The sequence below is a fragment of the Rhineura floridana genome, chromosome 14 (assembly GCF_030035675.1).
Source record: "Rhineura floridana isolate rRhiFlo1 chromosome 14, rRhiFlo1.hap2, whole genome shotgun sequence".
Taxonomy (NCBI): domain Eukaryota; kingdom Metazoa; phylum Chordata; class Lepidosauria; order Squamata; family Rhineuridae; genus Rhineura; species Rhineura floridana.
The window spans coordinates 39,878,286-39,894,033 of record NC_084493.1 but is presented as its reverse complement, the minus strand read 5'-3'; the positions used below and the strand labels follow the sequence as shown (position 1 = coordinate 39,894,033).

The window sequence follows — 15,748 nt, the reverse complement described above, 5'->3', positions numbered from 1 at the left end:
GCTGAGACTTCAATATATTCATTCTTTTATATGTTATGATATCTAGACTGCATAACTATATTGTGTGAAATGCCTAAATAACACATTGTATAACTTAATAAACTTGTATTGGTGTTGTATTATTGATTCTGATTTACTATGGCCAGAGTTTATGTATGCTCTTATATATCCATATAGAAATGTGTAGTCAATAAAAAGCATAATCTCCTTCCGCTGTGGAACTCTATTATTTTTCCTGATTTATTCACTCCTGAAATAAGTCTCTGGTGGGATTTCCTCTTTGAGTCTGCGTGTTCAGATACACTACAAGGACTCTGAAGAGCTTTAGGCTTAAGGGAAAACGTGAAGAACCCTCAATCCCGTGCATGGGCAGGAAAGAGGCCGTTAAACAATCTCAATCTAATCTCTCATGTTGTTTAACAAGCTACATGAAAGCACTGGACATACAGATGTTTGGACCCAGGTGTCACCAGTAGGCAGATGACACACAACTCCATTTATTTATTTATTAAATTTATATCCCACCCTTCCTCCTAGAAGGAGCCCAGGGCAGCAAACAAAAACACTAAAAACATTCTAAAACATCTAAAAAACAAAAGACTTTAAAACATATTAAACCAAAACATATTAAAACAAAGCATCTTGAAAAACATTAAAAAAAGCTTTTAAAACATGTTAAAAAGTGATTCCAGCACAGACACAGACTGGAATAAGGTCTCTATTTAAAAAGCTTGTTGAAAGAGGAAGGTCTTCAGTAGGCACTGAAAAGACAGCAGAGTTGGGGCCCATCTAAGGGGAGGAAATTCCAAAGGGTAGGTGCCACTACACTAAAGGTCCATTTCCTAAGTTTTGCAGAACAAACCTCCTGATAAGATGGTATCTGTAGGAGGCCCTCACTTGCAGAGCACAGTGATCAACTGGGTATATATGGGGTAAGACGGTCTTTTGGGTATCCTGGTCCCAAGCTGTATAGGGCTTTGTACACCAAAACTAGAACCTTGCACTTGGCCCAGAAACTAATAGGCAGCCAGCGCAATTCTTTCAGCAGCGGAGTAACATGTTGACGATACCCTGCCCCAGTGAGCAGTCTCGCTGCTGCATTTTGCACCAGCTGCAGCTTCCGGATCAACCCCAAGGGCAGCTCCACATAGAGTGCATTACAGTAATCCATCCTGGAGGTTACCAGTGCATGGACAACAGTTGGATACTAAAAAGGTTTTACTCCATCAAACCTTTCACTGATTTTACAGTTGACTCGCTACATTTTAATCATGCTGTTTTACTGTTTTCATATCTATTGTATTAATGTTTTAACCGTAGTTCTTTAAGCCCTAAAAGGCTGGATAAAAATAACAGATATAAATTTAGCCTTCAGAATGGCGGTGCTGCGCTGACATCCACACAGGAAATTACTGCAGAAGCCGCCAGGTTCAAGAGTGCTAGAGGCGTGTTGGCCCTTCCTTCTTCCTTGAACCATCAACCTGCATTGTTCTCCTGTTCCTGCCACTGGTCATACAAATGATCCAAAACTTCTCATTCAGAATAAAAGCTAAAAATTAAGCAACTCTGTAAAAAACCAGCATGACAGTTCAAGATTTATTAAAAAAGAAAAGAAATGGAGAATATTGATAGATGGCAGCAGCCAGCCCAGTTCATGGCTCATTGCAGCTTTTTACCTGGATCTTGCTGACTGATGAGGACAGATCCCAGACTTTAAGGTTTCCCGCTGCAGATACTGCTATTAAGGAATCCTCTGTGGAAAATTAAGAGTTATGAAGACAGCGCCGCAGGGAGGCGTTAGAGCTGGAACACATGTGCACGGGGGAGGGGCAGGCAGGAGGATTTGGGTCAGTTCTGACAGCCAGTGGCGCCAAGGAAGGCTGAAGGACAGGTCTTCAGCTAATGCTGCTAATGATCCACCAGATCCCATCCACCCCCTCCTTGCTGGGAGTAAAGGGCCAATGCTGGTCACAAGCACTATATTAATGTTGTAACTGTAGTTCTTCAGGGCTGGCCGGAGCAGGCTCGATAAAGACAACAGACACAAATTTAGCCTCCTGAACGGTGGTGACTGCAAAAGCCTCCAGGTTCAAAAGTGGGGGGTCAGACAGAAAGGCAAGCTATTTTTTTCTCACCGATTCCTTCTTTCAAATAACCACTTCTTGGTTTTTCTTGGGCTTCCCTTCCTTCCTCCTTTTCTAGACAGCCAGAGATAGTGCCTGGGAGTGCTAGCCTCATGGCTTTACAGTAGCAACATGTCAGCCTTACTCAGAATGACTTTATTTCCCAGTAGGGATAAACCTCATTACTCTTTCAACCACAAGTCTTACCAGACTATTCATTCCTGCACTCCACTGCAGAACGTACCAAACGCCAGGGCTCCTGGCTGGAAACAGTTCCCCCTCTCAGTCGCTCGCTCTCTCTCTGATCGCCAGTGACTGTACATAGAGTTTGGTTCTTGGAGCTGTCTCCTCGGAACACCCTCCTTCATACTCATCCGCCTGGTCTCCCTGGCAGCTCTGGGGTTTTCTGATGCAGCCCACGTATGAGGCTGATCTCCCAGCATGAGGCAATAGATGGAGGCTGCATGGGGCAGGGCCCTGTTTGAATCCCAGAACTGTGGAGTTGGAAGGGGCCTATAAGGCCATCCAGTCCAACCCCCTGCTCAATGCAGGAATCCAAGTTAAAGCATCCCTGACAAGTTGCTCTCCAGCTGCTTCTTGAAGGCCTGTCTTTGAAAAGTGGCAAGTATAAAATTCGGGATAGCCTCTGCATACCACGGTTGATGTTCTTGCTGTCCTCCTATGCACTTTTCTCTTGAACCACTTATTAACCAGTCTGGTGATATGCCATCGCAAAGCTCGGTGCCATCGTGGCATGACCAGGTAGTGCGCCAAGCATACCCTTTATCAATCTCATCTGCTTTTCAGCTCCTAGCATTGGTGTCAGGATCCTATCTGACGGAGGTCCAGAGGAGACCACTTCTGAGGAAAACACTTGGGATCCCATGGAGAACCCCTGGAGGGACCAGCAATAATGCCCCAAGACATCCTGAAGTCCTTCATCTCACAGATGCCTCCCCCACCCCAAAATAACTTCCCTGACCACATCATGACCCCATTTCTCCCCTTCTGCCAGAGGTCTCCTTAGAGGAAGAGACTCCTCAGGAGGAAAGCGAAGATCCACCAGATGACCAGGAGGAGGAGGAGGAGCTGGCAGTGAGGAGGAGGCACGTCCCTCAGCCTCCTCCCTGGGTCCCTGCGACGGAGATGACCTCTCCCAACCCACTTGCTTCCGCTCCAGGGCTCCAGGGCTCAGCTCCTCGTCTTGCTGCAGCTCTGAGCCCAGTGCTCCCACGAGGTGCTAGTCTTGGGGATGCACTCTGAGCAAGGCCGAAGAGCAGCCCTGCCTTAGCAAGAACACAGGAGGGCACTTCAAGGTATCATTAGAAAGCGCCTTGGCACAGAAGCCTATTTATAGCCCAAGAAAACGGGGGACGTCTTAGGTTGTGCAAGTGCCCTAAGAAAGGAGGTTTGTGGAAGCCAAAGGAAGAGAACGTGGGCCTTGGGATCAGCTGAGTGTCCCGGGAAGGAGAAGTTAGCCGGGGCAAGGCAAGAGAAGAGGGGAGATGGAAGGGGCTGGAGAGAGGGCCCAGAGCAGCCTGCCCAGCCTTTGGGTCCCCAGATGTTATTGGACTACAACTCCCATCAGCCCCTGCAGCCAGCATGGCCAGTGCTCAAGGATGAGGGGAATTGTAGTCCAGCAACATCTGGGGACCCAAAGGCTGGGAAAGGCTGGTATAGAGGATGCAGCGAGCGGAGCGGAAGGGGCCGAGAAGGGAAAAGGGAGCCTGGAGAAAAGAGGGCCCAGAGGAGCCACCTGGGAGGAACCAGGGGACAGGCATGTTGAGGGGCATTGGCCAGCCCACTCTCTCGGGGCACCTCTTTGCAGCCTCACGCTCCGCACATCTCACAAGTACCAGTAATATCAAGCAGACACAGGTGTTTTCCTCCACAAGCATATGCCAATACGGAAATCTGTCACTTTGGCGCTGGTCCTCCCTGGCGCCTGTGAACACGCATTTGCAACAATCCCACAGAAACCTCCACCTTTCATTTACCTTGGATCCTAGGGGAATGCACTAAGCACAGGCAGCAGATCCAGTCTGAAGAATGAGCAGATGTCAATGTGTGAAGCACAGCCAGGGTTTTGGCATCAATGATGAGGATATCGCTATATTGCCCACAGCACAGGAGCCAGCCCTCTCCCATCATGCGGAACGAGCTGTGGTAGTACTAAGCAAATGGGAAAAGCCACAACAGGTGAGCCATCAAGACCACACAAAGGCCACTGAAGACAGCTTTCTGTTATAGGGCTCTGCTTTGTGTGCTAGGATGCAAAATAGTGGCCACCACATTAACATGCCTTTTGGCTACTCTCAGATTCAGACATGCAGATGGGTGATTTGCTGATTACCAAGAGGACCACGGCTTCATGAACATTGGTTGGCACTGTGAGCTTCCCATAGGAAGGAGACCGCCAGCACCACCCTGGCCTCTCCCTGGCAACAGGTCAGCCTTCCATAGAGAAACTCAGGCCATGGAATTACACCCCCTTTGGGCTGGTACCCAGAGCTTAGAGGTCCTCCCTCCCCCAGTCCAATATCAGGGTATGGAATTGTATGGTTTTATTTCTATACTGATCTTTGGCCCAAAGACCCCAAAAGGGGTGAACAGAATATGATTAATGTGAGATACAAGTTGTCTGAGCATTGCGTACATCTGACATTTGTACAGAAATGGCACTTGTGCCCCCCCCCGTTTCTGTTTCTGTAAAAGCATTCCCTATGGAGGCAGTGCCTTGTTTCTTTTACTTTATGGCTTATCATTGCAGTGTAATGTTGATATAACATAGTGTTATAGGATGATGTCCGTGGGTCCCCTCCAAGCCTATAACTCTGTGTCTGTAGAGATGGAATTTGTAGTAAAGGAATCTGCTGACCTGGCCAACACAGTTCCTTTGTTAAGGTAATAGGTGCAGGCCAGGTCTGTCAAGTACCCGAACTACATGGTTAAAGACTTAGTCAAGAGCAGATTGCCATAGGAACAACTGGTACAAGCCTTCCCCACTTCTCATCCTAGGGCCAGGAGGAAGCTTGTGGGTGCTTTTAGTGTTTTAATCTGATCAGGAGATGGAAAGAGGGTGAATCTCACTCTTTGTGCTGAATCCCAAGCATTTATGGCTTTGGAAAGCCCCCTAGAAACCTAATGGGGAAGCGAGCTCTGCCACAATGTTACTGCTGTGAGCTCCTTGTTTGTTTATTTATTTATTTTTATTTAATTTGTATCCCGCCCTTCCTCCCAGCAGGAGCCCAGGTTGGCAAACAAAGCGCTAAAAACACTTTAAAACATCATAAAAACAGATCTTAAAATACGTCAAAATAAAACAGTGTTAAAAATAGTTTTTTAAAAAACAACTTTTAAAAAGGGTTAAAAACATTATTTAAAAACATATTAAGCAATTCTAACATAGACGCAGACTGGGATAGGTCTCAACCTAAAAGGCTTGTTGTGCTCAGGCTGTATAGAGGCGTAAATGAAAACATAGTTCCTCAAGGCACTACAGTCTCCACTGACCTTCATCCCAAGGAAACCAAACCCTGAGGAAGCCTCTCACCACTTGGAGCCTGGGGTGGACGCAACAGTATGAACATTCTCCACTCCAGTTTTAATAAAAACAGACTACAATGAATGCATTATGGTACATTTAGCCATAATTTCATGGTAGCTTCAACAAGGGTTGGGTATGCTTTAACTTGGATTCCTGCACAGAGCAGGGGGTTGGACTGGATGGCCTTACAAAACCCTTCCAACTCTACTCAACTTTTCTGCAAGCAGCTGGATTGGGGTCATGAGGCAGGATTTCCTGTGTGCCTGTTGCATTTTCCCAAGAGGCTGTGGAACCTCTCTCATGGTTTGTTTAGATCTCTGTATAGACCTCCTGGTTCCTCTGGTGCAGGTGCCCATCCCTGCAATACCCCCATCTTCAGCCACTCTTGCAAGCAGGTGTGCAGAGGAAGACCACTGCAGCAGGCATGGCGCCCTGCTGGTCTCCCTGGGGTGTGGCAGTTGCATCAGCTGCATCTCTGGCAGGGGCCCCTGTTGATCTGCTTCCCTCCCTCCTTTCCGGCTTTAAGGCCTGATAGCAGGGAAGGAGCGACAAGGGAAGCTGCCATATCCACACAGCACCATGTTTTGACACTGTGGCACTGGCCCTATGGATTAAGGCCGGCAGGCAGAAAGGACCCACAGGAGCGGCTGCACTGATGGGACAGCCCAGCAAATAAAGAGCTTGCCAGGCCATTGTCTGTATTCCTCGAGCTCAGAGTGCTGTACTGAGATCCTCTAGCGAAACGCAACAGAGAGTCTCATGATCCAGTCCGCTCCAGGAAGGATGGCCTGTGCTCAGCATTTCTGTGGCGACATCATCCAGGCTGTGTGCAGGGAGCCCCTGTGGGCGGGTGGACAGAAGTCGCTGTACTTACGCAAATGGCCGTGTGCCTAAAGGGAAGCTTTGTGTCCTCTACACATTCTCCACAGATGACGTTCCAAATGCACATTTCTCTGCCAAAAAAGAGCGTGTTGTTACTCTCCGTCTGATAGGATTTCTAGGCAAGTGGCTGGAATAGCAATTTCATGTGGCTTGGGTGGCTTTTCTCAGTGCGGACAGACTATTTTTGTAGCCCATGAAAATGTGAATGAAAATGCTGCTGTCACGGAACAGGGGAAGAAGCAGTGACGGCAGCAGGCACTCCTCTCTCCTTCACTGTGCTTTGGAAATTGGCGCTTGCTGCCATAGGCACCTTCCAGGCCTACAACAAAAGTGGCCGTTATGGCTCCCATTCCACCTTGTCAACTTGTCACCACAGCTACCATTTACTGGAAGAGCAGAAAGGGATTTTCATTTCATAACTTAAAATGTATGCTTTGCTAAACACCCTCCTGTCTGTCTCTCTCTTGCAGGATCTGGGCTTCTCAGAATGTGTCAATCTCTGCTAATAATAAACAGTGACTCCCCAAGGATGACTGCAAAATGTTAGATGTGTTACACAGTAAAGCACCTCATGTAAAACCATAGCAGTGAATTCATTAATAGTGAGTTCATTTTGCCCTAGCTTCATTGTTTTATGGTATTGTGCAAATTGTTTAAAATTTATTAAACATGTCTTCTATTAGGTCTTAAGTTAAGTTGCATAGAAATGTTTTAACAACCCAATTCTATGCATTTCAGCCCAATTTCACCCTTCCAGTACCTAGAAAAGGAGTGGAAAGGGAAAGAAAAATACTCCAAGTGAATGACTGGCTGCAAAGGTGGTGCCAACGCGAGAGATTTGGATTCTGGGACCACAAGCTACACTTCTTGGAAGATGGACTGCTGGCAAGTGATGGGTTGCCCCTCACAAGGACTGGAAAGAATGTGTTTGACCACAGCATGGAGAACTTCATCTGGAGAGCTTTAAACTGAATCCTAAGGAGGAGGGAGATGTAAACTTGGAGGTAACAACTAACAGTAAGAGGAACTGGGGGAACAGCTCTAATGGGGCCCAGTAATAGTCTTCATAAAAATGTAGGAAGGAAGCCAGGCCGAAAATCTCATGGTCTTCGATGTCTGTGTACTAATGCCCAGAGCATGGGAAATAAGCAGGACAAACATGAACTCTTAATACAGGAGTGTAAGTACAACTTAATAGGTATAACTGAAACTTGGTGGGATGACTCCCATGACTGGAATACAGCAATTGAAGGATATAAAAGAACAGAAGGAACAGAAAGGGAGGCAGAGTCGCACTATATGTTAAAAATATATGTCCCTGCACAGAAATACAGGAGGATGCACTTGGTAGCTCCACTGAGAGTATCTGGATTAAAATAAATGGGGCAAGGAATAAAAGGAACATGGTGGTTGGAGTCTACTACCAAGCACCCGATCAAAGGGAAGACAAGGATGACACTTTTGCAAAGCAAATTGCCAATGTTTCGAGGAGGCATGATGTAGTAGGAATGGGGGACTTCAATTACCCCAATATTTGTTGGGAGGCAAATTCTGCCAAATACAGCCCCTCCAAGAAATTCCAGACTTGTGTTGGAGATAACTTTCTCCTACAGAAAATGGAGGAAACAACTAGTGGATCAGCTATCTTTGACTTGATTCTAGTCAATAGAGATGACTTGGTGGATGAAGTGGCAGTTACAGGAGCCCTGGGGGAAGGTGACCACGCCATACTTAAGTTCTTGATCTTAAAGGAAGCAAAAGCTGCTTAGACTTCAACAAGCAGGAGTAAAGTACTATTTCTGAAGAATATCAGAAGAGCCTGCTGGACCAGGCCAATCACCCTTCTAGGCCAGCATCCCGTTTGCCACAGAGGCCAACTAAGATGCCCATCATGGGAAGTCCACAAGCAGGACCTGAGTGCAAGAGCACTCTCTGCTCCTGCAGGGTGCAGCAACTGCTATTGGGAGATTATGCTGCCTCTGGCTGTGTGATTTTAAAGGAAGCAAAAGCTGAGAGTAACCTTAAGAGTACCCGGGACTTCAGGAAAGCCAATTTTAATAAACTCAGAACAATGGTAAGTAAGGTCCCATGGCAATCGACCCTAATGAGAAAAGGAGTCCAAGATGGGTGGGAGTTTCTAAAAGAGGAAATTCTAAAGGCACAATTGCAAGCAATTCCATCAAGGAAAAAAGGGGGAAGACAGCAGAAGAAGCCAATGTGGCTCCGCAGAAAGCTTAGAGATGACCTTGAAAAGAAAAAAGGACACATACAGGAAGTGGAAGGGAGGTCAGACCATGAAGGAAGAGCATGGAATTGCAGGGATGATGTCAGGAAGGCTAAAGCTGAGAATGTGCTGGGATTAGAGAGAGATGCCAAAAGCAACAGAAAAGCTTTCTTCAGGTACATCCAAAGTAAAAGACAGAGAAAAGAAATGATGGTTTAGCTACTCAGTGAGGATGGCAAAATGATAACAGATAACAAAGAAAAGGCAGAAGTGCTCAATTCTTACTTTGGGTCAGTCTTCTCTCAAAAGAGGGTCTATGACCCTCTTGAGAAACGTGACGTTGAAGGGGCAGGATTGCAGCTTGAGATTGATAGACAAATGGTCAAGGAATACCTAATGAGTTCAGATCTCCAGGGCCCGATGAACTGCATCCTAGAGTACTGAAGAAAATGGCTGAAGAACTCTAGGAACCACTGTCTATTATCTTTGAAAAACTGTGGTGAATCAGTGAAGTTCTGGACAACTGGAGGAAGGCTAATGTTCCTATCTTCAAAAAGGGCAAAATGAGGAACCTGGAAACTACAGACCAGTAGTCTGACACTGATCCCTGGGAAAATTCTGAAGCAGATTATAAAGCAGTCAGTCTGTAAGCACCTTAAAAACAATGCAGTGATTACTAGAAGCCAACATGGATTTATCAAGAACAAATCCTGCCAGACAAATCTTATTTTTTGATTTGGTAACCTCCCGGGTAGACTGTGGGAATGCTGTGGACATAATATATCTCGACTTCAGCAAAGCTTTTGACAGAGTGCCCCATGATATTCTGACTAGCAAGCTAGCTAAATGTGGGCTGGATGGAACAACTATCAGGTGGATCCAAGTTGGCTACAGAATTGTACTCAAACAGTGCTTATCAATGGTTCCTTCTCAAAGTGGGGGGAGATAACGAATGGGGTACCACAGGGATCAGTCCTGGGCCCAGTGCTTTTCAGCATTTTTATTAATGACTTGGATAAGGTGGTTCAGAGAATGCTTATCAGATCTGCAGATGATACAAAATTGGGAGAGATAGCTAATGCCCTGAAGGACAAAAACAAAATTCAAAGGGATCTTGATAGGCTGGAGCATTGGGCTGAAAACAACAAAATGAAATTTAACAGGGTAAGTGCAAAGTTCTACACTTAGGAAAAAGAAACAAATGCACAGTTATAAGATGAGGGATACTTGGCTCAGCAATACTACATGTGAGAAGGATCTTGAGATTGTTGTTGATCACAAGCTGGATATGAGCCAACCACATGATGTGGCTGCAAAAAAGGGAAATGCTACTTTAGGCTGCATTGACAGAAGTATAGTTTCCACATTGGCAGAAATATTTGTTCAGCACTGGTTAGGCCTCATTTTGAGTACAGCATCCAGTTCTGGTCTCCACACTTCAAGAAGGATGCAGACAAACTGGAATGACTTCAGAGGAGAGCAACAAGGATGATCAGGGGACTAGAAATAAAGCCCTATGAAGAGAGACTGAAAGAACTGGGCATGTTCAGCCTTGAGAAGACTGAGGGGAGATATTATAGCACTTTTCAAATACTTGAAAGGTTGTCACACAGAGGAGGGCCAGGATCTCTTCTCAATCGTCCCAGAGTGCAGGACACGGAATAATGAGCTCAAGTGACAGGAAGACGGATTTCAACTGAACATCAGGAAAAACCTCCTAACTGTTGGAGCTGTACAACAATGGAACCAATGACCTAGGGAGGTGGTGGGCTCTCCCAACAGTGGAGGCCTTCAAGAGGCAGGTGGAGAGCCCCCTGTCGGGTATGCTTTAATTTGGATTCCTGCATTGAGGAGAGGGTTGGACTCGATGGCCTTACAGGCCCCTTCCAACTCTACAGTTCTATGATTCTATGAATACTTCGATGTAAGTGTACGTAGGATTGCAACCTGGACCTTGCATAGCACCTGAACGACTTCCATTGGAAACATGCAAAGGATGTTTCAACCTCTATGGAGGGCTCCAAGATTATGTTTAGATATCACACCCCTTATCATCCTTTAATTAAAAATGCCACTATGGAATTCATTTTGAGAAAAGAAACAGAGATGATGGGTGAAAATGAAATGAATTGCCTTCCAGTCAATTCTGATTTATGGCGACCCTATGAATAGGGTTTCCATGGTAAGCGGTATTCAGAGGCGGTTTCCCATTGCCTTCCTCTGAGGCTGAGAGGCAGTGACTGGCCCAAGGTCACCCAGTGAGCTTCATGGCTGCGTGGGGATTCGAACCCTGGTCTCCCAGGTCATAGTCCAACACTCTAACCACTGCACCACACTGGCTCTCGAGATGATGGGTATTATGATGAAATTCAGTCATTTACCAAAGTGTTCATATCTCTGACATCTATTTCCTGCCTCATCAAATTATGGTAAACATCAACTTTTACCACAATTACTGGAATAGATATAACTATAATCACAAAAACTACTCTATACAAACATGTTACAGGATTTTAACTGGTTCACCCATATGGGTTCATATTTTGAAAACAAACTGCATTGACTGCCTACTTGCTCCTGAGCACAGTTCAAGGTGCTGGTACTAACCTATAATATAACGCTCTTAAGTGGCTTGGGTCCCAAATGCCTGTCCATGTCAAACTCTGGTTGAGATTCTTTTCTACATGCCTTTCCTAGTAGACATTTGCTTTGCATGCACAAAGTAAATGGTCTTCTCTGTGGTGGCACCCTGGCTTAAGAATGCCTTTCCCAAAGAGGTAAGATTAATGCAGTCATTACATTTTTTTGGTGCCACATTCTTTTTTTTGTCCAGGCACTGAAATTATGATGTTGCTTTAGTCCTGCTAGTAGTTTTTATGTTTTTTGCCTTTCCCTTTATTATGAAGGTCATTGGTTTTGTTGTATTTATATTGTGTATAAATGATTTTATTCATGCTTACTATACAACGCCCTGGAATCCTTGGATAAAGTGTGGTTTTAAACCATTTTAAATAAATACTAATTATTTTATCTCACTTGTTTTCTAATCGCTCACATATTTAGAAACCAAAGATATCCAAAACAGGATTTCTATATATTCTGCGATCATGCTTATTGACAGTGGGCTGCCTCTTGGACTGCTCATTTTGATTTGCTTGGTCTGCCCAGCCCTTCCCCTACTGAGGGACCTCCCACACAGACTGTCCCCAGTGGAAGCCCTTCAGACAGGAGGAGTAGAGCTGGACTCCTGTGCAGCTCCCACCCTCTTCCATGGGCTTCTTCAAGAGATGGCTCTGGCAGAATCCTGTCTAGCAAGGACCAAAAGCCATGGATCACTCGTCTAACACCAATAATAGACTGCATCACTTCTTGCCACTCAGGGAATTTCCATCATTGAAGCAAAGAGGAGGTTGCATGTTATGGGAATGCAAAAGGGACTGACCCATTCTCAGTAGCACTGACCACATACGGCAGTTTCTCAAAGTCCCTCGCTTTTGCCAAGCACGTCACTGATGTAGTGTGGCCAAAGAGCATTTGCTTTGATGAAATCTGGAACAGCAAAAACATGTAGCAATGTCACAATGGCCGTTTTCTTATGACATGTGGATCAAAATACTTTACCACTCCGGAATGGCAGAGCAGAGACAGAAGGGAAGGGGCTGTTCTGCTCTGAGGAATTGAGGAGAGGATAATGAGAGGTAAAGATGAGTTCTGGGGTTACCATGAGCCCTCCAGGTGAAGGATCCTCATACATCCTCTCGTATCTTGTATTTCTGGGGTAAAAAGTGGCTATTAAAGAACAGTACCGCTAATAATTTTACATACTTGGGAAAATATGACACATGATTTGAGAAGGGTTTCTTCTGCTGGAGTTTCTTACCTTTGGAGTGGTATCAGTTAGGGAAGGGATGAGAGGCCTGACGGGATGGGATGTGGGATGAGGACAAGATGGACAGCCTGTCAGGTAGGGTGGCTGGCCTGCAACATCACAAACCTTCAGTTCTGATGACAAGTCCCAGAGACATATTTGTCCCTCTTGACTCCCCGTAACAATGGTCCTCTGGTCCTCTGTGATCAGGATGGCTGTGATGCTGTGGGCTGGGGCTCGTTTCCCCCATAATGTCACCACCTGAACTAAGGCCTTCATGGTGAGCTACCTGGAAATGAAAGGAAGGGCATTACAACAGCCAGCAGAACAGGGACAATATAATTATTTGTATTTCTCATTCATTGCACCATCCCTGTAAAATACCCTCCCCTTGGAGGCCCATCTACTCCCACTGACTTTGGTGTGTTGCATTTTATGATGAAAACATGGTTCTTCTGAGAAACTTCTCTTATTTGCTTAATATATTTATAGCCCACCATTTTTCAAGATACATACTAATCACATTTGATAATAAACTCATTTGAAATGTGGTGCTGGAAGAGAGTTTTGTTGATACCATGGACTGTGAAAAAGACAAATAATTGGGTGTTAGAACAAATTAAACCAGAACTATCACTAGAGGCTAAAATGATGAAACTGAGGTTATCATATGTTGGACATGTCATGAGAAGACATGATTTACTAGAAAAGACAATAATGCTGGGAAAAACAGAAGGGAGTAGAAAAAGAGGAAGGCCAAACAAGAGATGGATTAATTTCATAAAGGAACAGACCTGAACTTACAAGATCTGAACAGGGTGGTTCACAGCAGATGCTACTGGAGGTTGCTGATTCATAGGGTCACCATAAGCTGTAATTGCCTTGAAGGCACATAACAACAACAACCAGTCCTTAGAATTACATACTGTATAAATCTCAAGTAAATTATTAAACTTTATACAGCTCTATGGTCAGTCTCTGACTTCTAACAGAACATACCAAGATGTGTCCAAGAGTGAAATAGCCTAGCCAGTGCCTCATCCACCTATCAAGACACCTGTAGGACTTCCTGGGAAATGAGAGCAGTTTGCAACCTATATTGCACAGTGTGAACTGCACATCAGGGTGTGTCAAGCAGACTTTCCCAATAATGGCTTGAAAGTGGCCTTTGTGGTCAGCCTGCTTGAGGGGGAGGCAGATGGTTGGTCCACCCCTGTCCTAATACAGGATGACCCAATGCTGGGGAGTTATGCCAACTTTGTGGGTGTCATGACTGAGATTTTCCATGATCCTCAGAGAAAAGTCACCGTGGCTCGCCAGCTTGGAGCCCTGGGTCTAGGCAGACTCAGTTGGGACCCATACTAATGGTTTTCGTATCCTGGCACAGGAGGTAGACTGGAAAGACCTGGCTTTGATGTTTCAGTACCAAAGAGGTCTTGTCATGCCTCCTTCGGATGAGTCTTCAGAGGAGGTAGAGAGGAATGGCGTGCCGCAGCAGACCCAAGGAGAGAACTAGCAGAGTCACCAGAGATGCATCTCAAGGCCCCTCAGACAGGGAGTGAACAGGAAGCCCCTCTGACCCCTGCAGAGCAAAGACACCAGCAGGTAGCTGAGCAACGAAGGCATTCTGGCCATTTAAGATCGCAAGCTCCAGGGATCCAGAAGGCTGATTGCAACCACCCTCACCAAGGAGTGGAGTTCAAAAGGCAGTGAGAGGCCTTTTGCCATCCGCTGGAAGCAACGTCAGACACCAGTGTTGGGCCCTTGCCAGCATTGCCCATGACCCAGACCCTTTTGAGTATTTTGGACCCTGGGATGCCTTGCTGGACTACTCTTGCTAACCCAAGACCCCAGATCCTGCTCCTCCCTCCCTTTCCGTCATTGACCCCAAGCCTCAACAGATTTACAACCGGCCACTGTCTGGCCTGCTGCTGGCTAATTGTTTTATTGCGCCATCAGTCACCCCTATGCATCCAACAGGTCTTCATGGAGAAGTGCTAGATGGGCTGGCTCCAGTCCCAGACCCCAGCACCTTATCAGAGCTCATACAGTTATGTCTGCAGACAGAAAGCAGACTTGAAGGTTGTCAGATGGAATGTAAGGCTTCCTCAATTCGGATGTTGTCTCCAGTGCCAGATCAGTCAAGGGCACAATGTGTGCATATTGGAGGGGTGTGATCATGCCTAATGGAGGAAGAGATGGAGGTGGAAGTTCACACTGATCACCAGAACCTTGAAAGTCTCCAGACAGCTCATAAAATGAACCAGTGAGAAGTATGTTGGTTCCAGTTCTTTGCCTGTTCCCACTTTCATGTTATGTACATTCCAAGCAGACCCCCAAAGCTGATGCAGTCTTTTGCAAACCAGAATACAATGTGCATAGACAAGAACTCCCTGTTTGCTATATCATTAAGAATGGGGGAGTATATACACCAAATCAGACCTGGCACCAGATTCCAGCTGAATTCGATAGTTTGCCATCCTTTCAGACTGGCACCTATTTCTTGCTGCAGGCCACAGCTGTAATCAGCACGGATTTTGAAGCCGTTGCTGCAAATCAGCAAGAATTTTATGTTGAGTTATTTTCATAATGCTCCGTAAATGGCGCATTTCCATTAAGAAGCCAGCATTTCATGCCCTTGTGACCTCTGTCACTTGTCAATCAACCACTCGCCAAGCCCCGGGCATTGCTAACAAGGAAACGCAGCTTCAATTAGCCAATTTAAAACCGTGTTTCATCACACTTGCAAATACCCATGTTGTGAAGCCTCCTGGGTTTGTTCTTTAGCCCTGTTTTTCTCTGCTCTCACGCCACCTCACTTCCCCAAATTCTAGGAACCTTAGTATTTTACAGAAATGTTTCCAATGAAGCCACTTTTGAATCTAGATCGTCCTAAGAGTAAAGGGTAACCAGTTCATAAGCCTGACACCATTTGGCTGCAATTGGGTAACCTCCAAGGTTTGTGCCTTGGAATCCAGAAAGCTCTTGTTGCAAGAGGAATGAGAAACTTTTCCTCTCTTCCCAGAGGTCCTTCAGGAATAGATAAACAAACACATATACATTTAACACACATTATAATACCTTGAGTCTTCCATGGCTCCTGA

The 15,748-nt window shown here is 45.7% G+C and overlaps 1 protein-coding gene across 1 annotated transcript in view; it reads right to left on the bottom strand.

Annotated features, from left to right (window-relative positions):
- WDR72 (WD repeat domain 72) overlaps positions 1 to 15,748 on the bottom strand; it is a 118,255-nt gene that overhangs the window by 82,296 nt on the left and 20,211 nt on the right. The window contains exons 3-6 of the mRNA XM_061594949.1: positions 12,219 to 12,325; positions 6,545 to 6,623; positions 4,121 to 4,295; positions 1,677 to 1,753 (exon numbers count right to left, since the gene is read on the bottom strand). Coding sequence (XP_061450933.1) covers positions 1,677 to 1,753; positions 4,121 to 4,295; positions 6,545 to 6,623; positions 12,219 to 12,325 — 438 coding nt within the window. The remainder of the gene's footprint in view (positions 1 to 1,676; positions 1,754 to 4,120; positions 4,296 to 6,544; positions 6,624 to 12,218; positions 12,326 to 15,748) is intronic.